This window comes from Ciconia boyciana, chromosome 6 (genome assembly GCF_034638445.1).
Source record: "Ciconia boyciana chromosome 6, ASM3463844v1, whole genome shotgun sequence".
Taxonomy (NCBI): Eukaryota; Metazoa; Chordata; class Aves; order Ciconiiformes; family Ciconiidae; genus Ciconia; species Ciconia boyciana.
In genome coordinates this window covers 16,930,798-16,956,736 of record NC_132939.1, presented here as the reverse complement: position 1 = coordinate 16,956,736, position 25,939 = coordinate 16,930,798, and the positions used below count along the sequence as shown (strand labels likewise).

General features: G+C 40.9%; 1 protein-coding gene across 2 annotated transcripts; it reads right to left on the bottom strand.

Moving 5' to 3' along the window:
• Window positions 1-282: 282 nt before the first annotated feature.
• Window positions 283-25,528, bottom strand: GTF2H1 (general transcription factor IIH subunit 1). Of its 2 annotated transcripts, XM_072865448.1 has the most exons (16): window positions 25,240-25,528; window positions 24,520-24,653; window positions 21,009-21,177; window positions 18,952-19,144; window positions 16,353-16,515; window positions 14,559-14,652; window positions 13,683-13,832; window positions 12,512-12,591; window positions 11,053-11,183; window positions 9,591-9,678; window positions 8,181-8,269; window positions 7,190-7,307; window positions 6,228-6,318; window positions 4,650-4,765; window positions 3,631-3,723; window positions 283-3,026 (listed from the first exon to the last, which is right to left on the bottom strand). In XM_072865448.1, exons 2-16 carry the CDS (start codon window positions 24,520-24,522, stop codon window positions 2,940-2,942), a joined length of 1,665 nt encoding a protein of 554 aa, XP_072721549.1. In that variant the 5' UTR covers window positions 24,523-24,653; window positions 25,240-25,528; the 3' UTR covers window positions 283-2,939. The 2 variants fall into 2 exon arrangements, with proteins under 2 accessions (XP_072721549.1, XP_072721550.1); XM_072865449.1 differs by lacking the exon at window positions 24,520-24,653 and having other exon boundaries at window positions 25,240-25,525.
• Between the last annotated feature and the right edge of the window lie 411 nt (window positions 25,529-25,939).

Here is a 25,939-nt window from a genome sequence, read left to right as displayed (position 1 = left end):
TATATGATCAGGAACAGAGGCACAGTAGCACTAGTAATGGTGTAGATTCCCTGTGCAGCAGAAAGAGTTCTCGACCCCTAAAAATGAAATAATTTGACAGTAACTGTATTGTAACCCTTTTGCTCCTGACCTCTTCTACCAGTATGAAGGAACAGCTGAGCTAGCGCTATACACAGCTCTCAATTTAGACCTGAATGGAGCCTGTTTGGGATTTAATTGAACATCAGAAAACACAGCCTAAGCATTAGAGAAGACTTGACTTTAGAATTCAGTAGGGTTTATTCTACAAATCTTAGATCAATGCCAATGATACAAGTTTTATGAATTCTCATTAAAAATACAAGTCAGTATAAAGATTCCAATAGTAATATAATGCATGATGATTCAGTTTCAAAACTTAAGGAATGAACCTGGATTTTGGACCATGCTACAGAAAAGGGGAACACAATGTAGAAGAAAATATTTAGTTTACCTCCCTTACTTTAGGAGGGGCCTGTGCCTTATTGCCACAATACCTGAAAAAGCAGTATGAAGTGCATAGCAGCCTTGCCTGTACAGTCTCTAGGCAAAACTTGAATTTAGTATCATAGTCCTCTTTCTCTCCCCCCCCCCCCCCCCCAGTTCTGTTAATTAAGGTACATTTTGATAGCCTGATATCGCTATAATAATTTAAAGCTATTGCAACACCATCCCCCATAATGATTATAAACAACAGTCCTTTGAACTGTAAAATCCTCTTGTGATGCACTGAAACTTTTCCACCATGCTAACCATTTTGCCCGGTGTTTCCAGGAACACTAAATACTGATTCAAATCAAAGGTGAATTAGTTCCATATTCAAAACTCTCCTGTCTATGATTTTTTTTTTTAATGAAGTCTCAGCGCAGTCTAATACTCAAATGCGTTGTTCATAGCTTCAGGCACAGTTAGAATATGAATCAGACATATTTTCTTCAACCTAGCCTTCTGATATGATGAAAGGTGTTACAGCTTTCACTAAACAGTTGAAATTTGGCCACAGAATTGCTAGATCCCATGCTTTGGAGTGGGGGAGAACAAAACTACCCTTTCTTTCTGGGAGCTGCCTGCACTTACAAGAGGATTAGGCTTAATAAAGCCATACCCTAAGCCAATTTTTAGAGAAACAGTTTATTTATCACAAGAGGTAACTCTTGACAAGATGTGCACCTCATCCCCCAAATGCTGTATATACATCTGTTTATTCCTAGTGACATTTTCACCCTGTCAAAAATAATGGGCGTCTCTCTTGTTGAGCCCAGTCATTTCTTGTAGCAGAACCACATAAACATCACAGAGCAGGTATCATGCATCTATCTGCAAAAGCAGACAGGGAAGCTAGGCTTAACAATATGCATACATTTCCAAACAGAATTTCGGTGCAGACAGTGATGCTTAACTGAAACTCAGCTTTTACCAAAATATTAGCAGAATACAAAAATCCAAAAACACTGGGTAAAAAGAAGCTTATGACTTCCACGCATCAGTTAAAGAAAAACCCCCTCTTGCATAAATGGAGCAGCAGCACAGAACAAGCACAGACTTGGCTATACAAATACATCTTTTCTTCTGTAGGAATTTGCAAGAATTCTCCACCCAGCATCATACTATCATGTTTTAGCATCATACCAATGGTGGCAAAATCTAGTATTAAGCCATCATGCAGGCGAATGGGAATTTCTTCTGCTGTACTGAACACTGCTGTGCTTGCTTTGAATACGTATTGTCACTCTGATTTGTCTTTGTAGTAAATGCATCTTACACTCTTAACAGTCACATTTAGTCAGAAGTAAAAAAGTTCAGTAGCCCATACTGGGCTTTAGTACAGTCAAGATGACAACAAAATACAAGGATGTTGTTAAACTGCATATATTATAGAAAACAGGTTTACTTTGCATTTAAGTCACATTTAATACAAGACAAGTTGGTCTGAAACTATGAACTGGTTCTATTTGGAACAAAGTATGGCACAGATTCCCAATATCTATGGACATTGTGTAAATAACACATTTTTCTCTTTGCAATGATTATCAATTCGCCAAAAATAGTGTAACAGTCAAAAGGGAAGAGTGAAGGAAAACACATTTAAAAGAAGAAATAAAAAATGTCTAACAATTGAAAATAAATGACTTCTTTTGTAAGAAACTTTATTTAATTTCATTTTTAAAAATGCATTCTCTCCTCAGAATAAATGCCACCTTAAAAAAAAAATTGCAGTAGCACACACTTGCACCCAAAGGAAAACATGCAAAACTGATGGCTGAAAAAATTCTGCATAAAAATCCAAGACTTCAGGCAAAAGTTTGCCCCCATGTGCCTTTAGGGACCCCAGACCATAAACAGCTTTCAGTGCAACGTCTCTTGCTTCCAATTGGTGGGGAAACATATGGCAGAAGTTTGTCTTCTGACAGCTACACTCTCCCAGATGTCTGAAGCAAAAAACAGTCTCAGCTATATTTTAAAATATCATTGTTAAACTGTTGCAGAAAGTACAAACAGAATTCAATAAAATGTCAGAATCCAGTGAAGAAAAACTTTTGAGTTCTACCCTGTGCCATACACTTTTAAAAAAAAATTAGACAGAAAAACAGATTTTAGTAATACACCCTCTTTAAATTTTTTATTTCTGAAAGCAGCTCTTTATGCAAATCAAAAGCAGTTCCTGAGTAACTGCAGTAAACAGTGTCTTTTAAATATTTTTGCGCCTCAGCTCTTCTGTTTTGGTTCTTCCTTGTTTTTCTCCCTAGTTTTCAAGTTTAATCTCAGTTCTTTTTCAAAAATGTGCAAGTTCAGTTAGCATCGTTTCCAGAAGTCCACAGCTTGCAGGTCTTCCTGCAACAACTATAAGATCTGCACATATGCTAGGTTGTACTCCTATACCTATTGCAGATTTTGCTCTCAAACCTGTACAGCATGCATTTTCACGTCTTCTTCAGCATACGCCGGGACTGCCATGTATGGAACTTATTGTAGGCCGTCTGCAGCATCTCTTCTATATGACTTATCAACTGAAACATTAAGAAGGAAAAAAAAAATGTCCCAGCTACTGGAAAACAGATCCCCTCCCCTCCCTTTGATCAGATACTCAGTTGGATTCTTCCTTTTATTCACTAAGAGTAATCCCACTAAAATCAGAGAGATATGCCAGATCAAGAGAGAAAGGACCTTGAGGCTCTACTGCAAACTATCTGTAGAGGGAGCAGTTCAGAGAGCTGCTAAGCTGAGAAGGTCACAGGGAAGTGACACTTCATTGTGGTGTCTGTTCCAGTATTACTCTGACACTTCAAGTCTGACATGGTGGGAGACAGTTTTGAAGTTGCTGCAGTTTTACTTCATGGTGGAAGTGAAAAATGAAACATTACTTCCCATTTTTGTTGTCTCACTTGGGTATTTTCAAATTATAGTTCTTGACAGTTTCTGGTATTATTCAGCAAGTTATACAGGGACAGAAGACATGCTTAACTGTGTACCCAACTTCCCTCTGCCCATTTCCTAGTTAACAAAAAACTTAAAATGCCCTAGGATGAGAAGTAACAAAGCTACCATCCTCTGATAATTACAATTCAAATTATTAACATGCACCCATGTAATTAAAAAGTATTTTCTCCTTACATTTGTGCTTAAATACTGTCTCCGAATCTTTTCTTGGAATGGGCAGAGCTTTGTAACCTGAAATCTTTCCAAATTGCTCCTCATTTTCACAACCTGAGAGACACAGAAACCAATATTATAATCACTTGCACAGAAGTTTCATTTCCTTTAACAAATTGTTCTCCAAGAAAACACCTTGTAACTAATTCTGGGGGCTACTTTAAGTATGTATAGTTTGAGGAAGAAAACTTACTAAAATATCAGTCTCTAACAATTCTCGAGCACGTATTTATTTTTGAGGCAAGTGCTGTATGACTGAAAGTGCATTGTGCCACTGTGGTAATTTTTACTTTGTCAGTAAATACTATAGATAAGATATTCACAAAAACATATTTTTTTGCTTCAAGCAAAGACCGTACCATGGATTTTCAGGCCATGTTTTGCAGCAGAAAATCCAACATATCTGAATGCAAATTTTTATCTTTGTGATCCATGTGAGGTCAAAAGAAAGAACAGCAACAGAAAAACTGTAACAATCATATACCTGGTTGTAGATAGACATCTCTTCTTGAAGGCTTTTGTTCTAAAAAGCAGTGTATGTTTTGAAGCTATGACTGAGTGATTTTGCAATGGATAGAAGAATAAGGAAAAATTTCTTGTAACTGTCACTGCAGAGGTTATGTCCAAGAGCTGGGAAGGGGGGGGGGGGGCTTTAGTTGGTGTGTGTTAAATTGGCAGTGAGAAATCTGCAGCTGGAATATAGCTGACCACGCTGTTTGGGACTAGCCTACAGCAACTGCTCCTGAAGGGTGCTAAAAAGCATGCAGGGACAAGGATGATTTTAACCAATAGCAACAGCAGAATTGCTGAAAAAAGTAATGTCTTACATTGTTTTGTGACCCTTCAGTTCTAGGGATGAATAAGTGCTGCACTGATTTAAAGCATGTGTATTAGTTCTATACTTCAAGTTAATGACAGTCATTCTATACCACAATCTGGCCACATCATAACCAGGGCCACACTAGGAAGCTCTGCCTTACCTTTTCTTCTAGGAATGGCGTGTTAACAGGAAAGCAGGACCAGAAGTGTCGTAGCAGTTCCCCTACTGCCACGTACAAGTGTTTTAGTTCAGACTGAACGTCATTTGGCACCATCTCTGCAACAGGAAAAAGATTCTGTCACATCGCTCAAAACTGTCATATGAAAAATGAGAATGTAAAGCTAATGAAGGAGTTCAGCAATATACATTTCTACTAGAGTCACGGAAAGGTTGGCTGGGAGGGAACGCTGAGGTGCCTTACACCTGAAGTAAGACTATGCGCAGTATTAGATCAGGTCAGCCACTATTTATGGCTATATACTTGGAAACTTGTATATTATATAGGGAGACCTATGCCAGGCAAAGAATGGACACCAAATTTAATCCAGGATTAGAAGCAGTATATTTGTATTGTTCTAACAGTGTGGCAGTACTGCTTCTAGGACCAGCACCTTGTTCTCTTCACAGCACAGTGCTAAATACCGTGTGGTGGATAGTGCAAGCTTTTCCCTCTCTCTTACATTGACAATGAGGATACGGTCATGGCATGTGGAAGATGAAAAATCTAGGCAGGAACAGTGAACTGTATCCCAGATACTCTTAAAGAAGAAAGGGCGACAGGGTTCAAGAACAGGGAAGGAACCACAGTCATAAAAACCAAAGACAAAAAGCACAAGCAGTCATTAAGGATGACAGGAGCACAGTGAACTGAACTGAACAGTGAATAGCAAACTCTAGGATGAGGCTGTTTGGGAAGAAAAAAAAAAGTGGTGGTCAGGCTCAAAGAAGTGGAGCGTAGCACCCAGTATGTCAACTGGGATGGGTAAGAAAGCCTCACTACTGCTTGCTGACTCCTTTTCTTTCAGTACCATAAAGAACTCATGCTTGCTTTTTTCAGCTATCTGAATTAGTTTCTGCTGCTCTTCAGACCAAGTAACACAAGTTAAACTGGAAAACTCTTATAAACCCTGCCTTGTGAGAACAGGGATTCATCTGCTGTGACACTAAAGAGAAAGGAACTCAAACTGGCAGGAATGGGACAACAGGGAAATGGGTGGTTGAATGGAGATGTGAGAAGGAGGGGTTGTCTGTTTTGCCCTTGCAGTCTACAAGAAAGTTGTCCTTTTTCACAGCAAGCTGTGGATCTTAAATGCAGGGTGCAAAAAACCTAGTTCCAGACAATTATCTAGGCCTCTCCTCCTTAGAGCTTTCCCAGAGTATGCCTTTATTTTCTAAAATCCAGGGGGGAAAAAAAAAAATCAGAAAAGAGTAATGCTGACCAAGCAAAACCCCTTATCTGTAAGAGGACTTAGTATCAAGTGCATCCTTCATCACTTGCTCTGTAAAATTTTCTCTCATTCACTTGCCTCAGCACTGGTATAGCCAGTACCACCCTCGTGGTGTGGCTGGGTTGTTGCTTTTGTATTGTTGCTGTAACCCAGTCTTACTCCAGCTACATGTTTCCATAGTTTCCTTTATCACTGTAACAAATTCTAAGAGGAAGATGAAACAGCAAGCCAGGTACTGCTGTATAATGCAATAAGATAAGATTAAAGTATTATACATCCTAAATCCTTACGGTTTATGGCTTGCTGTGTTCCACCCTGCATAAGTGCTCCTCCAGGTGACAGGACTGCAATAGTGCTAGTAGCATCACCACTTGAAAGAACCTGAAGGGAGAGAGTGAACAAATATTTCAGATCACTTTTTCCAACAAAATCTTTTTAAAATAAGTTGTATTTGAACTCCAATGGCAAAGATACAGTTGAGCAGATACAATGAAAGTTCTGGTGAAGAGTCTGCTCTTCTCCAGAATTAGACACAGTGCCTTTAAGGGCTATAGCTCATGTTTTCAGCGAAAGCTCTCCAATTAATTACAGACAGACAAACCTTTTCTTTACCTAGTATGTGAACTGGCTGTGTAGCTACTTTGAAATAAGACAGAGAATTACTATACAGAAATGTGACACATTCACAGTTGTGGCTGCTTTACTTGAGGCCAAATCTAGGTTTACTAAGAGAGGAAGTTCAGATGCTGCCTGGGGAGATTGGCTACATGGCTATGCTGCCCTCCAGTTGCCAGGACAGAGCTTCTGCGCAGCCCACAGCGAGATCTACATCCTACCTAAGTGCATTTAGGAGCTAAAGACCCGTTCAGTTATAAACCTGCTTACTATGACCTCCTTAGACCATTACATCCTAATTTCAGGGAGTGGGATCAATAATATTGGCCTGTGCTTCATGTTGCATGACTGTCCTGCTTATCTACTTTATACCTTTACCGTTTCCTCAAAAGAACATGGTAACAGTAGAATATAACTCTGAATATCAGCAATAACTCAGTTTCCTATTGTTCAGATTTTAAACACAATAGCTCAAAAGGTATCGCCTAAAGTTGTAAAACAAATTGAATAACATAAAACTATTGGAGATAATTGAGTTTACCCTGAAAAATTAAAATTCCAGTAGACATGAGACACAAAATTGTATAGAAAGCAAGGTGCTAACATCAAGAAGGGAATTTTGAGTATTCTTCCATACCTGAGTTAGTTTGGGTACATATGCTTCCATTTCTTGCCTAATACTATGAAAAGAATTAATTATATCCTGACTGGTTGCATATTGCTGTGATTGAATTGGAGTTGGACCATGATAATACCTGTGAGGTGAGAAAATGAAAGAGAAAAGTGTATTAGTAGGAATGTTGGTAAAAGAGAGGCCAAAGTCAGTGGACAGTTCTTCAAATGTTTCCAATTTTAGATGCTTTGCAGCTGTTGACACTACTATCTAAATTTTATTTATTGACAAACTAAAATACACTGCCACATGGGAAGAGGTTGGGTTTGGGATGGTATGGCAGCAAAATAAGAGAACTTCTGTTGTTGAATCTGTGAGTGTCATTTTGCTAATGAAAAGCTATCTGTGCTGCCTAGTTCCGGGAATATCATTAGAATGGAAGAATTCACACCACTTTAAATTGAAACTAAGCTAAATGAAGTTGGGTGCACACTCAGAACTGTTCTCTTTCCTGTGGTATCACTTAAGTTACATCTATGGTTCTCAAACTCAAAAGTCTAGAAAACAAGAGGACTATTACGAGAAAAATACTAGACCAGTGAGCAGTCCAAACTATCCCGATTGCGCTTTTTTTTTTGCCTGGGAGTGGATTTTCCTTGGAATCGTATATATTTTCACATGTAACACATACATTTTTCCACTGTAAGCTGCAAGAAAGTGCTGAACTGTGAATACAGGTCTGTTAGACTTTGACAGAAATTACATGTCAAAGCCCTTCAAGTAGGCTTACAGAGACTTAACTTGCTGAAAAGCAAGATGAAATCAAAATACAAATTTAAATGGGAATTACTTGGAAGTTGGTTTATGAAGGAGTTCATATTAGGTTTCTAAACTTAGCCTAAATACACTTGAGTGTGGCACAAGTAGACTAAATCAGCTGATTCTGTGCAGGCTGTGATGAGAGACCTGTCAGATTTAATATGCTGAAATAGCCATACATATTTTGTTAACTTACCTATCAGACTTCTTTAAGTTTAGTGCAATAGTTTTAATGCTATTATTCTTTGCTAAATCTTCATATTCAATGGACTCCTGCAGTTTCACCTAAAATAAGCCAAATAATTATACACATTACTAATGAGGACACAATTCGATGCATCTAGTGCTTTTTTCCAGTTCACTGAGTTTGAGCAGAAGGGTTACTAAAACCTTAAAGAAAGTGAAAGTGTGGAATGGTTCACATCTACCCTCCAGAGGAAGCGGTGCCCAATATTGTTTAAAGTGTGCAATTTGGAAGTCTTGGCACCACCACTTTTTCTGCAGATTCTGGCCAAAACTTGCAGTCCCTACCCCTTCCAAAAAGTGCTCTGCTATATGTAGATCATTCTCTGTGTTCTCTATTTATGTCCATCTATCTCCAGATTAGCAGAAATAGTAATGATTTAATGTCTGGCATGCAAGAGTGTAAGACTAAAACCATAATAGTTACCCAAGCAATTTGGTGACAGTAGAGCTAGAGCATTAGCAGAGGTAACAGCACAGTGATATTAGGTTTGTACAATGAGAAAACTACTTTTGAAGTCTCCTACTCTCATGCTACTCTTTCACTCCTCTTTTCATCACATTTATTCTAGTCCTGGTATATCATTTACTCCCCAGTAAAAAATGCAGCTTTCAGGAAAGTAAAAGCTGTTGACTACCTCAACATTTAACAACATGTGTATTCTACAACCTTTTCTCACAATATACACAGGTTTTATGAGTATATTTGTGGGTCCCCTTGGCATTTTCTGTTTAGGCTGTCAACTCTAGCAAGCGTATTCAATTCAGTTTTGTAGCAATTACAGTACTCTTCTACTTTGTGATCTGCTATGGTTAGTCTAAAACAGGCTGTTGTCCTGTATTTCAGTGCACCAGGCATCACTACGCTTTCAGTTTAACCTCACTTCAGCTTCTGACCTTAAGTGCCAGTTTAATTATCCCCTCTACAAACAATACACTCGATAGATTAATATTGGTGCTTGAACACCAATATCCCTTTCAGATGGATGTTCTCTAGAAGTTTTCAGGCATTTGGAAAAAAAAAAAAGTAGGGGGGGAGGGTGGGCAAAAATAGAACTGCAGTGAATGAAAAGAACCAGATTTCTGGGTCCAATCAGAAGCATGTTGGAAATTTTTTACTTTCATTGGGCACCACTGAAAAGATAAACAGAACAATACTTCAAGGTGTAACACATTTGTGTTTACTAACAGAGGTACAAAGCTTCTTAAAGGCCCTCAGGTTCTTATTCTATATACTTCTACGCAAAGCTAAATTAGTATCACCTCAGGTGCGTCATAAAACAAGTAAGGAACCTTCAGCAATCTTTTGAGAGACAGAGCTGCCAGTTCCATTCAAATAGAATTGCATCAGCTAACTTTATACCTTTTTCATTGGTGGTTGAAAGAAATCTGAATCCCTGGAGTTTCCATCTGTACTGCTGGTCTCACTGTAATGGTCGTTTTGTGCTTCTCTTAAAATAGAGAAACAGCATTAAGAAGAATTCATCTCACAGGAAACTTAAGATACAAGCTAGAGACAAAGTAAATATATCTGTTTCAAAAATTTTATATGCATGTTCACATACTGTATATCAACTTTTTTCCCCTTATGTCTTCATTTCTAGAAGTTGATCTAGATGGAATCAACTCTTCAAATAACCCTGTTTCTCAAGGGGGAAATTCAACAGCAGGGGAGGGTGCTTCTTCCTCTCTTCAGAAATAGTAGCATGCCCACAATGCAAGTGGGACACAGCAAAATCACACCTAAATTAGAAACAGTTTGCATACACGCTTATGCCAACCAGGTATTAGCAGAGCTATGGGAGCCCTGAGACACTACTGTTTCAGAATGAGAGCTATTGTTTTAGACTGGATATTAGGAAATTTTACTTCACTGAAAGGGTTATCAAGCATTGGAACAGGCTGCCTAGGGAAGTGGTTGAGTCGCCATCCCTGGAAGTATTTAAAAGACGTTTGGATGAGGTGCTTATGGACATGGTGTAGTGGTGGTCTTGGTAGTGTTAGGTTTACGGTTGGACTCGATGATCTTAAAGGTCTTTTCCAACCTATACGATTCTGTCTCTTTCTGAACTGAGAAACAGAAACACATTACCCAGAAGGGATTGTTTAAGGTCCACTGTTCAATTTGGGTATGACAGAAGAACAGGAGGGAGCACAGCTACACAGAAGAAAGTATTTAGTTAAGATCTCTCACAGGTAAGGTCTGTAGGATTCGGGGAGAGTGGTTGTCTATAAACCAGTTGTAAAGCAGACTTCACATCAAACCCATTTCATGCCTCTTGAAGAGGTTTCATTTGTGAAGTTTACTGTAAATACATGTAACCAGCTGATAACATTTTTTTTTGGTCAGGGGCAGGGTACTGCACTGGAGGAATCTTTCATCTGATCCACCCATGCCACACTGTTCTTTTGCTTCCTCATTTACTTACATCCATGCACCCCACTACAAGAAGCCCCAGCAGACCTGCTCCTGGAAGGCAGGCAATAGGAATTCCCTGCACCAGACCTCACCTCCACACAGCAAACAGAATACTACTTCTGCAGCCTTCACCAGGGCTAGAGAACTAAGGCAGAAACATTCTTTCCTTTTTAATCTGCTTTGTATGACAACAACTCAGCTAAAAATAGCATTTGTCATCTCAGACAGCTCTGAAGAACTTTTATAAAGTAAAATGCAACCTAAAGGTATTTTAATTTCTAGAGCAAAATACTTATTCGCAAAAATTAAAAGAAAAGGTTGGATTAATAACTGAAGATGTATTTTTCGTTTTGGAAAATCCTTAACATATGTTACAAAAAAGCTTTCACACAACATTGAAACTTACTGTTTCCTGAGGCCAGCTGCAAGGACCATGGCACTATGATGATTAAAGCGTTTTATAATGGCAGCATTGCTACTTTCTCTAGCGGATTTTGAGGCGTTTGATGTAGAGGCCACAGAAGCAACACCATAGCCCTACAAAGAAAACAACATTAGCTACCTCCTGCCCCAAAACCAGAAGGACGATTCTCTGTTTTCCATTCAGTCAGGAAGCCTGCATGCCACCTCCTCTGAACTTTACTGAGCAATACTGCGTCATCATCTGAAGCAGTATTTTCCTGCCTTCCTGCCACCATCACTTTATGTACTGTGAAAAGTCTCCATAGACTATTTTATTCTGCTAACACTTGGCAGTTTAGAGGTGTCTGAGAGAAGAAAAAAATTCTTAAACAGATAGTTTTATAAGACCGTGATCCAAGTAAAAACAGAACTAGCTTAAAAAAAATTTAAGGATCATCTGCACAAAACAGACAGGCATTGATGGCAAGTAAGAGCAAGCAATTGTTTTACTGAACTCTTTCTAACATCTTGTAGGACACCAGCAGCCCACAGGCTAAATGACACCTGTCAGGAGGATGTGATACCACTAGGAATTCAAAAAACCTCAAGCCTTAATTTTGGCAGTGTTCCCCAGTTACCAGTTGGCTGAAGGCAACTCACTTTACCCCATGCTTGGTTTCATGCTTGCAGTTAACCAGCCTCAAAAGCAAACTAGGGCAGTTTGCACAGCACTTCAAACATACCTATCCTAAACTCCTAGTCCAGTTTCAGACTGGTAGCTTTGTACAACTCTTACAAAAAAAAAACCAACACCCCAGCTTAGAAATGCAGCATCATTATTAATTACAACTCAAAAGTTTAAGTTAAATCAATGGCAGAAAAGTACATCTAAGTTATTTCCCATTATGGTGAAATATATTCACATTTCACATTTATAACAATTGTTTTAATTTGTACTTGGAGGCAGGTAACAGTTCAAGTTAGTCATATATTTAGCAAAACACAGTATTTAAAGCTAAACACAGAAAACTGTATAAAGTGTCCTTAAAATTAAGCTGAATCGAACAAATAGCAATGTTCAAAGTGAGAACAAATGCAAAGACTTCTTCCTGTTTTGTGCTACTCTTCTGTACATTGTCACAGCTTCTAAAAGGTAGGAAGAAACCAGAGAGTCCATTTTAGACAAAAAAGCCATCCAAGTGAAATAATAATTCTTTAAAAAAAGAGAAGTCCTGCTTTTATACCCAGCACACTAAGGCAGACAGACAGGTCCACAGGCACAGTCTCCATTTCTTTACACACATACAACTGTATAAATGTTGACTACCCAACCATTGCAACAGCCTAGTAAGTGATGCGTTTTACAATTAGCATTTGTAGTTATTTTAACAGGAGAAGGACCCACTTTCTCCTTAAATGAAACTAAGGGGGGGGTGGTTTGGTTTTTTTGGCCAACTACTTACTTCATCTAATGTTTTATCTTCCAAAGCTGTTAAATCTATCAGAGGGTTTTTTACTCCTTGAGACACCATTGTTTTTAACCCTGTATGAAACAAAGACAAAACCATGAAAAACTGTATCTAAACAAATAGAAATAATTGTGGTATTGTTAGATTATATTTAACCTTTAAAAGGAGAAGACAAAGGTTCTGCAGATGCCCAAGTATCACTGTGACTAAAACTTTCAACCCTTTTCAAAGTTCCATTTAAAATAAGCCATAAACTTGGAAAGTTATTGTAAAAGATCGTCCTACTAATTAGCGCAGTTTTTATCAACTTCTACATATCGCTGAATGCTGTTTGGTAAAAAAAAATTGAAGATGCAGTTATATTAGTTGTATTAGTGGGAACTGGGAAGCCTTAATTGTGTGTTTCTTCTAATTTTGGCACTGTTTTGCTACCCTGTCTTGGGTAGAATGGTAATTTATATCTGGTGATAGCTTTTACTTGTGAAGGGTTGTGGATTCCTAATAGAATGCTTTCATTAGTCAGAATACGTATTAAGGAGTGGCGTTAAGCGATCTCAACTCTCCACATTTCTGTACCATCACAAACCTACCTCAAAAGTTCAATAAAAACTTAAGTCAGATAATATTTTAAGATTTCACATTAAAAAGGTTGACAGACAACAGGGATGGCAACTCCTCTGGAAAATCTTAAACAGGATCCATATTTGTCTGTTACTAAAAACTGATCTATAACAAAACGATAACTGTTATAAATTGTGCACATACCACAAAATGAAGCCTTATGTAAAAAAAATTATTCCATAGTAACTGATGGCAGAGCATAATCAATCTAGGATGATAGCACATTATGGAATTTATCACAGATTTACTGTTGCATTAGTTGCAATAAAGAGTACTTCTAGTGCTACCACTTTCCAAAGGCTAATTTGTTTCAAGAAATGCACTCACTACCAAACATGCTAAGAATAAGCCAATAGTTAACTTCCAATGACAATCTGTAGCTTTCACTTTACAGTTTGACAAACAAGATGCCTAGTAAATGGACATAAGAAAACTTTTGCCTTCAGCTTTGCTAGGTTTACTAGATATACCTCTTGACTGTTGTGCTCTATGATATAGCTAAGACTGTAGCAGCCTACTGCAGTAACAAAGTCAAAAAGCTTACCTTTTTCATCCAGTTTGGCACATTCCGCAAAGAGGTCTTTTGAGCCTGTATTGAGCCTGTCCCGATGGAAATAATGAGACTGAAAAAATCGTGTCCAGAATTCTCTCTCGGTCATGTTATGTGGAACATTTTCTGCATATTTCATTTTTACTGTGAACAAAAACCATAATTATTACAAACTGTTCTGCAAATCCTAATATGGTATTTTATGTTAAAATTTCCTTGCTTGCTTCCATGCTTTCTGTCTAATGCTGTCTTCATTCACGCCGATTAAATGTAAGAGAATGCAGTAGTTAAGCATAAGCAAACAGGTACTCTTTTATGCCCTGCAATGCTAGCTAATGCTTTGAAAAGAAATGCACGTAACAGCGGTCCGAATACTGTAATTTCAATTGCAAACACAAGTGTGATTTGCCAGAGTTCTAATTATTCTCAGAATGGATCTAGTCTCTTTAACTTAGGACCAAAACGAACCAGTGTCAGTGTTCAATACAGTGCATGCAGTTCAATCCAATGATGGAAATCAGATTCTTTTCCTCCCAAAGGTGATTTCATGAAAAATAACAAGTATGAAATGCTGAGTAGGAGAGTATCATGGGAACCAAATATCTACTCACAATTTAAAAAAAGAAAAAAATAATCAATGCAACAAGTTAAAATGTTTTCATTTAGCAAAATCAAGTTTTCATTTCAAAAGCATTTTTTAACACATGCTTCTTCCCATCCCTCAAACAAGGCAGGGAAAATCATCCAGAAGACTGAAGATATGGTCCCTTATGCTTCCAGGCTCAGACTAACATTCTAGTTTTCCCACAGTAAGACAGTAAAAAACAAATCTTAAATGCATGTATTTGTTATGTAAAGCAGTATTCTTACCTGCAGGATATGTTCGAAATATGGATTCAATGATATCTGAAGTCAAATTATACCTCAGACCATTGCAGCCATCTGTTTGAGGCCGTACATCAGCCTAAGACAAAGCATACAGGGAGGAAAAAGTCGTGTCTGAATACCTTCTGTAACTGGAGAAGGAAAAAAGCTAGCATCTTGCAATCAAATTCTGCTGCAGATAAAATAATCTTCTTCCTCCAATAATCCATAGCATATTTGATCATAAATAAGTATTTTTAGAATGAGAAATAAAAGAGCATGCATTAATTATTCTACATGCCACTTAAGGGATGATTCCACAAGTAGACTGTAAGCTTTAGAAGATGAAAAGCAAAGACCACTCCATCAGTCAAAAGAAGGTATGCTTAGTTTAATATATCCTTGTTTCAAAGTAAAAATAGGCAATATTTACTATATATGTCTAATCTTTTGTTGTTCATTCAACAATTCAGCTAGTGAATAACCAGTGATGATAATGAAGTGACAAAAATGGATTTATGGCTCTTACGCCTTATTTCCTTATACACTAAAAGCATCTCAGTATAACTGATAAATGATATTGAATTTAAAAATTGAGGGTAAGCCTTAGTCAGAACTTGCAAGTTAGGTGTCAGTGATCTCTTTAGAAAGCTCTGGAGCAAGCAAGCGCTCAGTCTAATTCTCAGTAACAGGAAAAAGTACATGGTTGCATGTACTGCCTTCTTTTCTTCCTTTTCCTGTACACCTAAACTTTAGGTTTTGTACCACCTTCTTCCTAGAGAAACACTTATTCTGAGCACAGACAGATAGTTATTTTAACTTCAACTAGGACACAAAAATATCTGAAGTTTTCTTCTTCACAAATGCAGAGTACACAAACACGACCAGTTATTTTAAGAAAGCTTCAGTTTTGAAGGTTTGGGGTGTTTGTTGTTGTTGTGGTTTTTGTTTGTTTTGGGGTTTTTTTTAAATGTTAAGGTGTAAGAATAATGCGAGACAGGAAATCAGAGCAATTAAGTTCATTTGGTAACTGATTCAGGTGTTTCTAGGGGGAAAAAACAAGCGTTTGTACAGCAGCTAAGTCATAAAACAACTCCCACCTCCTCTTTCCCTCCCAAACCCTTGATGTGTGCACAGTCATTACAAAGGTGGAAGTGGGATTCCAGCTAAAGAGTCAATCTGTATGAATTTTGTTGCAGAAGGAGAAACATGTCTCTCTGGGAGGAATCTGAAGATTGTGCCTAGATTACTTTTAGGCTGCATTGAGATTACTGAAGCATGGTTTCTACAAATGGGTAACATAACTGAAAGTTGGGGAAAGATATAGAACGAGCTTTCAGATATACAAGTAGTTCAAGTAGCTGAAAGCAAGTAGTGGTTAAAAAAAACTGGGGAGGGAATAAAACCTTTTGTGTGGAAAGTCTCTGCAGCTTCATTTATGCATGTCAATGCTGCAACAGATACTCTTTGTAACTTACTGAGTTAATACGCTGTAATCTAGTGACTAAGTTCACCATTATTCCTGTTTTACAGAAGGCAGAGCAGCAGTATAAACAACATCTGCCTACTGTCAATTTAAAGTTCAAATTGAGCATCTTAAACTGACAAAATTTTGAGGTTGCAGGCTTGTGTAAAACCTTTACTTTTTTGCAATAGTCTAACTAACATGCAGAGAGACGTTAAGTTGAGGAACCAGGGAAGAACAACATTAAAGTATATGGGAATAAAGTACATAAGCAGAACTCTCTCTTTCCCCAATTTTTTTGCTCTAAAATCCTTTAAGTTAGAGGTTCAACATACCAGAAATGCTGCAGAGATGCCCACATCCTGCTTACTAGGTGCTGCAGAATTATCCCCTGCATTCAGGCTTAAACGGTTGGCCCAGAATTCTTCAGCACTGATTACTTGGCTCACAACAAGGTCTTTATAGAGCTGAAACAAAACAGGATCTTCTTGCAGCATTCTGGTAAAAGAATGTATTGAATAGAATTGAAATGCTGCAGAATAAATCACTAGGATTTCCACAACTAACATGAGTTCATAAAATGAACAGAAACCAACTTTTCTTTCAAAATGCTGTGCATTTCTTAACAAGATTGTGTAAACAACCAATCTTAATAGCTATATTTGTCTCAAAAGACTTAAGGACGGACTAAAAAATGTTTAAGGAATAGCATCAAATGCTAGAAGACAGTAATGCCCATGAAAAAGTTAATGTGGAATTAATGTCTTGTCCTAAAATATTCTATGGTGCTCTTGTGTCTTTGCACGTCCAGGACTGGAGTCTCCTGAACTGTAAAAGCACAAGGAATTTTCTTGAACTTCCATAACAAAGGTCTTGTGGGGGAAAAAAAGGAGATTTCAGCACTATCCAATTCTTGTTTAAGATCTTAAAATTCAGTAGCTACAGGTCTCTGTTCTAGTGCAAGAGTACAGATTACAAAATATGCATGGGATAAGATACCTTAAAACATGCATTACCCCGAGTTGTTTGTTCATTTACGTTTCTGTTGGTGACAGTAGGATCTTCATCACTTAACTATCACATGCAGCACAAGTGCTACAGAAACATGCAGTGTCACCATTTCCACCAGGGAATAATGTTTATGAAAGTTATCATCCAAATATCAAGTATCACCCTTACTATCTAAAATGCAAAGGATATATGCACCTGAAACTTCAGTTAATTCATGTTTAAGCAGCTTTTCATACAGCTGTGTAGCAAATCTGAAACCCACTAGGCTATTTTCAGGGAAGCGCGCATGCATGTTCACAATCAGCCAATAACCTCAACAATCTTTAGCATGTACCTCAGGGTCTTGATCATTTGCAAACAAACAAAAAAATAGGAATCTTATGAATACATAGTACGTGGTCTAGGGAAGAACATGGATAAACTGCAATCTGGACTGAATTAAAGTCTGTAGCTACTTTAAGGATGAAGTAGGATGAGGTGGAAGTGAAAACTTTGTGGCAGGACATCCCTATTATGTTTTAAACACCAAAGTTTTTCCAGTTTTTCTTGTTGGTACAAATATGGATTAGTGGCAATTCTTACAAATCAGTGCAGCAGGAAGCAGTCTGTCACTAATTATTTCATTAGAACTTGGAATTTTGGTACACACCTGACCCCCACATATCAATAAATGGAGGAAGCGCCGCAGGGACTCTGGATGTAGTACCTTTCCAGAACAGGTTGAAACTTTTTTGCTTCATCTGTTGCAAATTAAGCTAATGAAGCCCCATCACTAGACTTGGACTTCTAATCATCAAAAGAACAGACTGTGACTGAGTATGTGCAGAGATTCTGGCTTTTCTGTAACTAGAAAAGCTCTTAATGCTGCATGGCATAATACTGTAAAACTCCATTTAAGGATACAAATATTCAGAGCTAAGACTGCCCATGTACTCAGTAGTAATACTGTTAAAAATAAGGCACATAACAAAGAAACTAGTATGGCAATAGTGCCAAAGCAGTCTGCACTGCTGTAGACCCTAGTGGTTGCTGCAGTACTGGAACCAGTTAATCCTGGATGTGCCAGAGCTCCAGCACAAGGGCTCTTGCTCTTCTGCTGGAAAATCTCCTTGTAAAGATCTGATCTGCCCAATGAGTCAATGCTCCTATGTTTTGAAAAATCTAGCTTTAACTTACCTAAGTTCAAAACTAGAACAGTCTTTGGAAATGGAAGCTAGTATATACAGGATTCACAGCAGATCCTAGAATTAAGTGCAACTCATCTGGGGAGATGCAGAGAAGGGTGCTCTATGGCCACAAGGACTGGTTTAACACAAACATTTTAAAGGAACGGAAGCATATCTTAAAAGTTCTTTTGGGAAAAGGACTTAGGTCCTGAACATCTTCTCAAAACATTTTTTAGAATAAACATCCCGTATGCCAAACAAGCAATTTAGTAGAGTATATAAAATACCAGGACAGAAGATTTGAGGGGGGAGAGGTTATACAGGGAGGGAAGGGAAAGGAAAAAAAAAAATAAATCACAAATCAAGGAAGGAGGGAACTTCTGGAAAAGAAAAAAAATAATCTTTCAAGCAGCTTTTCTAACTGATAAATATAATCTTAAGAAGACTAAAGAGACAGACTGCCAGTTGGGTGCTTTCATCTCATAGCCATGGATGACAAACACTGGGTGGCAGCTGGGCTGGCTGCCTTTGCACCTCAAGAACATGTCACTGAGAACACAAGTATAGTCTCAGCACGTTACAGTTACGTAAGTCTCAAGGAACTGCCTCTAAATTGAAAGTGGAGAGATTTTTACTAGGGAAACAAATGCCGTATCGCTAACGATGTTGCAATAAAAACAACTGTTAGCAGAAATACACTATAGTTATGTAACAATTTAAAAAAAACAAAAAAACTTTAAGGCTCCTTTCCCTTTACCTGTTTTTCTCCTCAAGTTCTTTATTAGCTTTCCTTTTGAACTTGGGCAACAGTTGTTGAAGAAGATCCTTTACCGCATCTCGCTCCTTCACTGCTGTGCTTTCATTGGAGAAGTGGAAGTTGGTTGTGTCCCCTGCATGCAATACTAGCTGAAGCTGAATTTTAGCTTTACCTTCTGGACTGATTTTCTGACCTAGATTACACAGAGAGTATTAATTAGCAACAGACAGTAAGCTTATACAAGAAACTCTCCTCCCTAGAGTATTTGCTTATAAGCAGTTATCCTCATCATCCAATTAAATACCATTATCCTGTGTGTGAATTCCAGCCACAAAAGTGGAACAGACAGTCTTCCCCTTAAATTAGTTTGAACCCTGCACCTTGTTCTCTCTAAGACTCAAGACATGGACACCAGTAGCCTATTGCTCAGTATCCTTCAGCTACTGCTCAGGAGCCCTGATTCATCTTTGCATTCCCCACGTCCTCCATTAGAAAACTGCTGCAAATTATTGTCATCACCTGGACACTTTAACCTCGTACCAATCCAGGCTGCTGCTAAAAGGTGACAACCTCATTCCCCCTTTCCACTTCTTCCTGCTGCCTTTCTTGTACTAGTGTTAGCGTTTGTGCAGCAAGCTGAACCAAGGAACTGATGCACTGAAAAGTAACCCCCTTTTGTTTTTCCAGCTGGACCAGTTCCCACAGAAGAAAAGTGGTAAGAAAGCAGATGCAGGGTGGGGTAACAGCATGTCTGTTGACAGCAAAGGTATGCTGGTTTCAAGTGGAGCGGTAAGCATGTTTAGCCATTAGTACTCCCAAAGTCGATCACCAATGCCTCCAAGGTGCTATTACACCCTCATGACTCATAAGAAAAACCTAACTCCTGCTTCCTTTCTCGTAACCAGAGGGAGCAGAGGCTAGAACAACTATGTTTATGGACTGTTGTGCTATATTGACTTCAGTGTAGCACTGCAAATGGCACTAACCTAACTCTGAATCTTACCCCTTTCTCCAGGGGTAAGGAACAGGGGGACAGGAACCAGATGTCACCACTAAATCGTCATCTCTATTACAAATTTACAAATACCCCCCCTTTTTTTTATTTCAGATGACAAAAAAGAGCATCTTTCATCTAAGTTAAGAAGATTTCAATGCCTTTACATGTAAATATTTAAAATATAAGCTGCTTAAGTGTAAGTAAATAGCTAAATAAAACCTTCACAAAGTTGATTATTATAGGTGAGCAGAGCTTTTAAACTCCTTATCACATTCGTATTTAAGAAAACAGCATATTTGTTCTGATTCATCACACACACTTTTGATCATGCTGCAGTACTTGTATGTGACTTTAAACAGCAATAATCACTAAACCTTTACCAAGTGATGCATACAACTCTCTTTTTATTCCTTCTTTGGCATTACAGCACATGGAATATGAGCACATAATAATTGGAGCCAGAAAGGCAGCATGCTATAGACATTTACTGTTCAGTTTTGACTTGCAAGTACTCTGCTACTGCAACAGCAAACGCTTATTCGGAATGTTACCAGTTAGGGCAAACTACAGAAGCTAGCACTTCTGAAGCTATGGTCTGTTGGATGAAAATAAAACAGCGAGGTTCATTTTATATGAAAATTGAAACAGCTTTAGATGCATAGTTTAACAGATGACATGCCAGATAGTTTCTGTGTTAGACCCTGAAAATCCTATACTCTTCCTCAACCCTCCTCCCACCCTTCCCTCCACAGGCATATGGCGTAGATTATTTTTGTGTTCAATTTATTGCAGAAGTTTATCAAAAGTCAATAGTAAATGCAGTATAACTTAAACATCTGAAGACTACAGAAGTTCTGCAGTAGCATCCTTAATAAACTGGCGATACTTCACCATGGTCCTGTCTCTGCTGCTACATAGAATAACCTAGTCAAAGCTCCAGACCCTTGCAACCTTCCTAACTTACCTACTACCGTTTTATGGCAAATAAGCTTTGGGTTGTATTTAAATGTTTATCAAAATACTGCTTACCAAAGCTGGAATAGGAAAAGTGTTCACTTACATTTTATGTCTGCATACATATGGCTGACTGTGAATCGGTCTTTGCCTTCAGGTGCCCATGCTATCCTTTCAGCCATAAGGTAGAGAGCTCCATCCTGCTTCTTCTGACGTACCTTCTTTACAATCAGTAACACTTCTTCAGATGACGTTGCCATTGTGGCTATAAGGAGCTATTAAAAACATACAGTTGAGCTGATTAGTATAATTATTTTTGCTGTAACTCCTTCACTACTCCTATCTATATTACAACCCACATTTACTCGTTAATGCCTACATAATTTTTGAAACATCCCAGATAAACATGCTCCCCTCTGTCAGTGCAATCAGCAAATTTATTTAACCAAAATACTGCCAGCTACCTAAATAATTCATCTAATTATATTGCTGATACTGCTTTTGCCCCAGTAAAAGACCTGCAAATCTTATATTTAAACTGATAACCAAATTTTCCTGTTTTAATGTTCAGAAGAATACTAAAGCTAAGCAATGACATAAATTCCAAATCTCCTCTGGCATTTGGCAGCAATTCCCTTCTTCAGTGTGAATGGCAGATGTTAAGTCATTTCAGAAAAGGGAAGGATACAAGGTATGTGAAAAATCATGGATTTTTTCAGTTCTCTGTGCTAAAGACCAGGTAGCCCAGTTACACTCCTGTTCTTCTCGTGGTGGGTTTTGCCCAAGGCTTGAACAATGTTTTGTACACTTGATTCCAGCTGGCCAGTTTCCTATCCCTCTCCCCGAAAGTCCGAGGGACCTACTTAAACACAATGGTAATTTTGTCACCAGTCTCACATCAACAAGCCTTTTGATACTTGCTGCATTCTTCTGCCCAGCAGTCACTATCATTCCTCTCTACAGGTTTGCCCTACAGCCTTAAATTTCCCAAGAGATTAAGGATACCGCAAGTATGACTACGTTCTATTAACATACTGTCATATACCTATCAGAAAATTATGTCTTTGGTATGCTTGCTGTAAATGTTTAGTCTGTCCAATTGCTGTATTTTGTACATCATAAACTTTACTATTGATACATAAAACAGTATTTTCAAATGGTGATATGCGTGTTTCATGTGCTTTAGAATACCTGTAATATTTGCTGGGGCCTGCATCAAACTTCAAACAGCAACCTGCATCAGCTATCGTACTACTAGTAGCTATCACAAAATGATAATTCTAAGCATTTAAATTCACATACTTTTTTTTTTTCTTTAAAAAAACAGCAGCAAGATAGGTTATTTCACTCTGACAATCTGGACAGTAGCACAGCATTCTCTTCAGCAAAAGTCTTACAAACCCATCTCCAAAATGAGTTAAGTAAAATACTAAATGGAAAAACTTAATGGCAAAAGGGCTCTGCACTTAAGCTTTGCTCCCTCATCGTTTCAGCCATCCAAAGCTTTGCCAAAGACTTCAGTGATGCTGAGCTGAACGTGGGGTTTCACATCAGCACCACTGCAGCAGTCATTAGAACACGCTGTGCCACGTTCAGAGCAGCCCTGCTAATACCTCTCTCTCAAAGAAAACTGCATGGCATGATTTCAGGACCGTTTCCTAGCATAATCCATTACAGTCTCCCCAGCAGCATTATTCTCTTTCAGTGCTATTTGCACTACCATTTTATGTAGAGTTTCCTGTTGCAGGTCTGTAGTCTCTCATCAGCACCTTATCCTTACCGGAAAAAGGCAGCTGGCCACAGACTCTAATAGACTAGAAACCTCAACATATGCAAGACAGGATTTTGACTTTTTTCTCCCTTTGTTACTTTACAGTCCTTCAAGGTCATTATTATCCAATGCAGTAGAGACAAAGCCACAGAACGCAAAGGAATTAAACCTGTACTGAACAGAAAAAAAAAGGAAAGTATTTCCATAGTCAGGCTCATTCTGATGCAAGTTGCTTTGCTTTTCTACCATCCTATTTCACCCACCTACAACCAGTCTTTCAACTACGGAAGAAAATGATCAGCAGCTAGCAAATTCTCCTTTACAACCACGGCACTTCTAGCACAGTACCCTGCAGCGTGCAATCTGTGAACGCACAATTATCCCACAAGTGGCACATTCTACCTTTTGGGAGGGTGAACGCACTGGCTCAGTGTTGTTCTTATTTATGTCATTGCTGTGCTTCCTTTTTCATGCAGTAATTTATGGTGGCAGTAGGATGATACAACTCACAAGCACAGTAAGCATTACCCAAAATGGAGAAAACCCCGAGCTGCCTTTTGAACGGTACATCAGAAAGAATAAAAAAATATTAATAATCAGGATTTAGGAAAGTTACCGTCTTTCACTAATGAAAACAAGATGGCTTCTTGTTACAGAAGTACAGGAAAAATTCTAAAACAGAAATTTCACCTAGCTGCTAGAAAAGCATGAGGACGGTCTCCTACCCACTGCAGAGGGGAAGGCTGTGTCCTTGCTAAGCACACATAGCACACCAGTCCTTTTCTTTTTGGACACTTAAGGCTTACTATGCAGAATGGTGAGAGCCATCAATGATCTATTCACGCCTGCCCAAATCTCATAACCTCTCTACATTTAACAACTGAAGTTTCCAGGAATCAGTGCTGTGTATGATGACACTACTACTCAAAGGGGCAAGAACTGCAACATGTGTATGGAGAAATTCTGTTATTTTACATCTTTAAGTGGCAATTTTAATCTGCTGCTAAAAGAAGCAGTATTAGAGTTCTTCAGATACAAATTTTGGAAGACAGACCTCTCTCTGGTTTAAGTATCTTCAAGAATAGGAAGGTCAGACACAGTTTATTTTAAATTCTCCAGCAGTAGAGCTTTTGAAGTGATGGTTAATAGTCTGAAAAGCACTTGTATCAATCTGTAGCCCCAACCCATGGGGTATGACATCATCAAGCCTGTCTTGAAGATGTTAATTTCAGCTGCAGTTTACAACTGGCCAGGTCTATCAGGAAGCTTCAGTGTTGGCATAAAACAAACAAAAAAAAGGTCCTGTTTGCTTATCCACCTATAACCCCTCCCCTCCTAGCTTTGTGGGAGTGAATGCAGCTTCTGGAAATACCATCAAATTCCAACAGCAATCATTCCTCTAACGCAGCAACCCTTCCTAACCACTTTTATAACCAGATACCTCTCTTCTCTGTTCCTTACAACACCTGTTCTGAATGCTCTCCATTACCAGCATTCCACTCCAGTCTCTTCCCATGTGGTTTCGTCGAGTTCTGAGCAGAAATAAAGGAAACCTTTACACATTTTAATAATCCTGACTTGGTCAGGGTAGGCATGGGCTGGCAGGTGAGCGCTGACAGCTTTGATGCAGGCCTGGCTGCTAGGTTTCCACTCACAGCAGAATATCTACGCTAATGGCCCGGACTGAACCGCAGTGGCAGGGCATGGAGCCGGGCCCCGACGGTTCAGCCGCACAGCCCAGGGACCTCTGGGTGGGGCCGGGAGCGGGCAGAGCTGCACCCCGAGGGGCAGCAGCGGACCTGTCAGAGGAATACAGCTCAGCAGAACGGGGAGCTGCGAGAAGTGCCATTTGTCCTGGACACCGGCGAGCACAACAGCGAGCTGAAGGAACCCACGGTCTGCACCCCTGAGCCCGCCTGAAGGGTCAATCCGGCATTCTTCCACCGTTCGCATCACCGGCGCTTCGTGTAGCGTTTCTGCCTGCGGCGAAACGGCCCCAGGGACGCCCCGTACGGCCCCGGCAGGGCACTGGTGGGGGGGTCTGTCCGACGTCTGGCGTCCCCGGCAGAAGGTGGCCGCGGCCCGGGAAGGCGGTGCGGAGGCACCTCTTTGTCTCTCGCCCGCAGCCGCGACCAAGCGCTCGGGTGAAGCCCAGTGCCCCCCGGCCGCGATCCCGCCGGCGCAGCGCTGCCATCTTCCCGCCGCCCCCCTCCCCGGGGAGCGCTGACCGGCGGCTGCCGCCGCGCCTCTCGGTCCCTTCCTTCACGGCATACCCGGCCCCGCCAGGCCGCCGCCGTTAAGCGGCCGCCGGCGCCGCGGCTAGGAGCGGGCAGGGAGGAAGAGCGGGAGGCCAAAGGCCGCCGCGGCACCGGCGCGACGCCGGGCCCGCCGCAGCGCTCCTCGGCAGGCGCTGCCCCGCCGCACCCGGGAGGGAAGCGCCAGGGACGGGGCAGCGCGGCCGGGAGGCGGATCGGGCCCCGCTGCCCCTCACACACACACCACACGCACGCACGCAGAGTGCCCGGCGCCGCCGCCTCCCCGTCCCCCGCGCCGGCGGGCTCCTTACCGTGCGGGCGGTGGCGGGGACCTGCTCCGGGCCGGCGTGCTGGCTGCTGCCGGCGGGCCGCGCGGGAGGGGCCCGGGGCGGGAGCGGGCGCTACGGGGGTCGGGCCGCCGCCGGGGCCATGGGGCGGGCAGGGGCGGGCACGTGACCGGAACAAGCCGCGGGGCGCTGGGAGGGCGGGGGAGGGGGAAGGAGCCCGCCTCACGTGACAGGGGAACGGACCGCCACGGCGCGTCCCTGCCGTCACGTGGCGCGGGCCGTCTCCCCCTCCCACCGCCCTCCCCGCTCACGTGACGGGCCCTCCCCCGTCGCCATGACAGTAGCGGGCGGAGGGGGGAGTGACGGGGCAGTAAGCCGCGCCGCCGACCCCCCCCCCCTCCCCGCCGCGCCCGGCCCTCCCCGTCCCCCGCCGTCACCCGGCCCCGCGGGACGCGGGCCCCGCTCGTCCCCCGCCATCGGCCCCGGCGGCCCCGCTGCTCCGCTCCCAGGTCGGCGGCGCCGCCGCCACCGCGCTGCGGGGGAGGGGCCTCCCCTCGGCAACGGCCCGCGGCGGGAGGGGGCGCCGCGCGTCAGCGTCACGTGGCCAGGGCAGGCGGGCGCACGTGACGCAGCTTCCTCCCGCGCGGGCGCGCCCGGCGTGACGCAGCACGGAGTGGCCGCACGCCCGCGCCCCGCCCCGCCCGCGGGTCACGTGCCGCGCTGT

What these genes read in the sequence shown, in the direction of transcription:
- GTF2H1 (XM_072865448.1), bottom strand. An exon ending in TGCCAAACTGGATGAAAAAG is followed by an intron (nt 12,592 to 13,682) that starts GTAAGCTTTTTG and finishes TGTTTCATACAG; the next exon opens with GGTTAAAAACAATGGTGTCT. An exon ending in AACACAGCAAGCCATAAACC is followed by an intron (nt 4,766 to 6,227) that starts GTAAGGATTTAG and finishes TTCCTGTTGCAG; the next exon opens with AGATGGTGCCAAATGACGTT.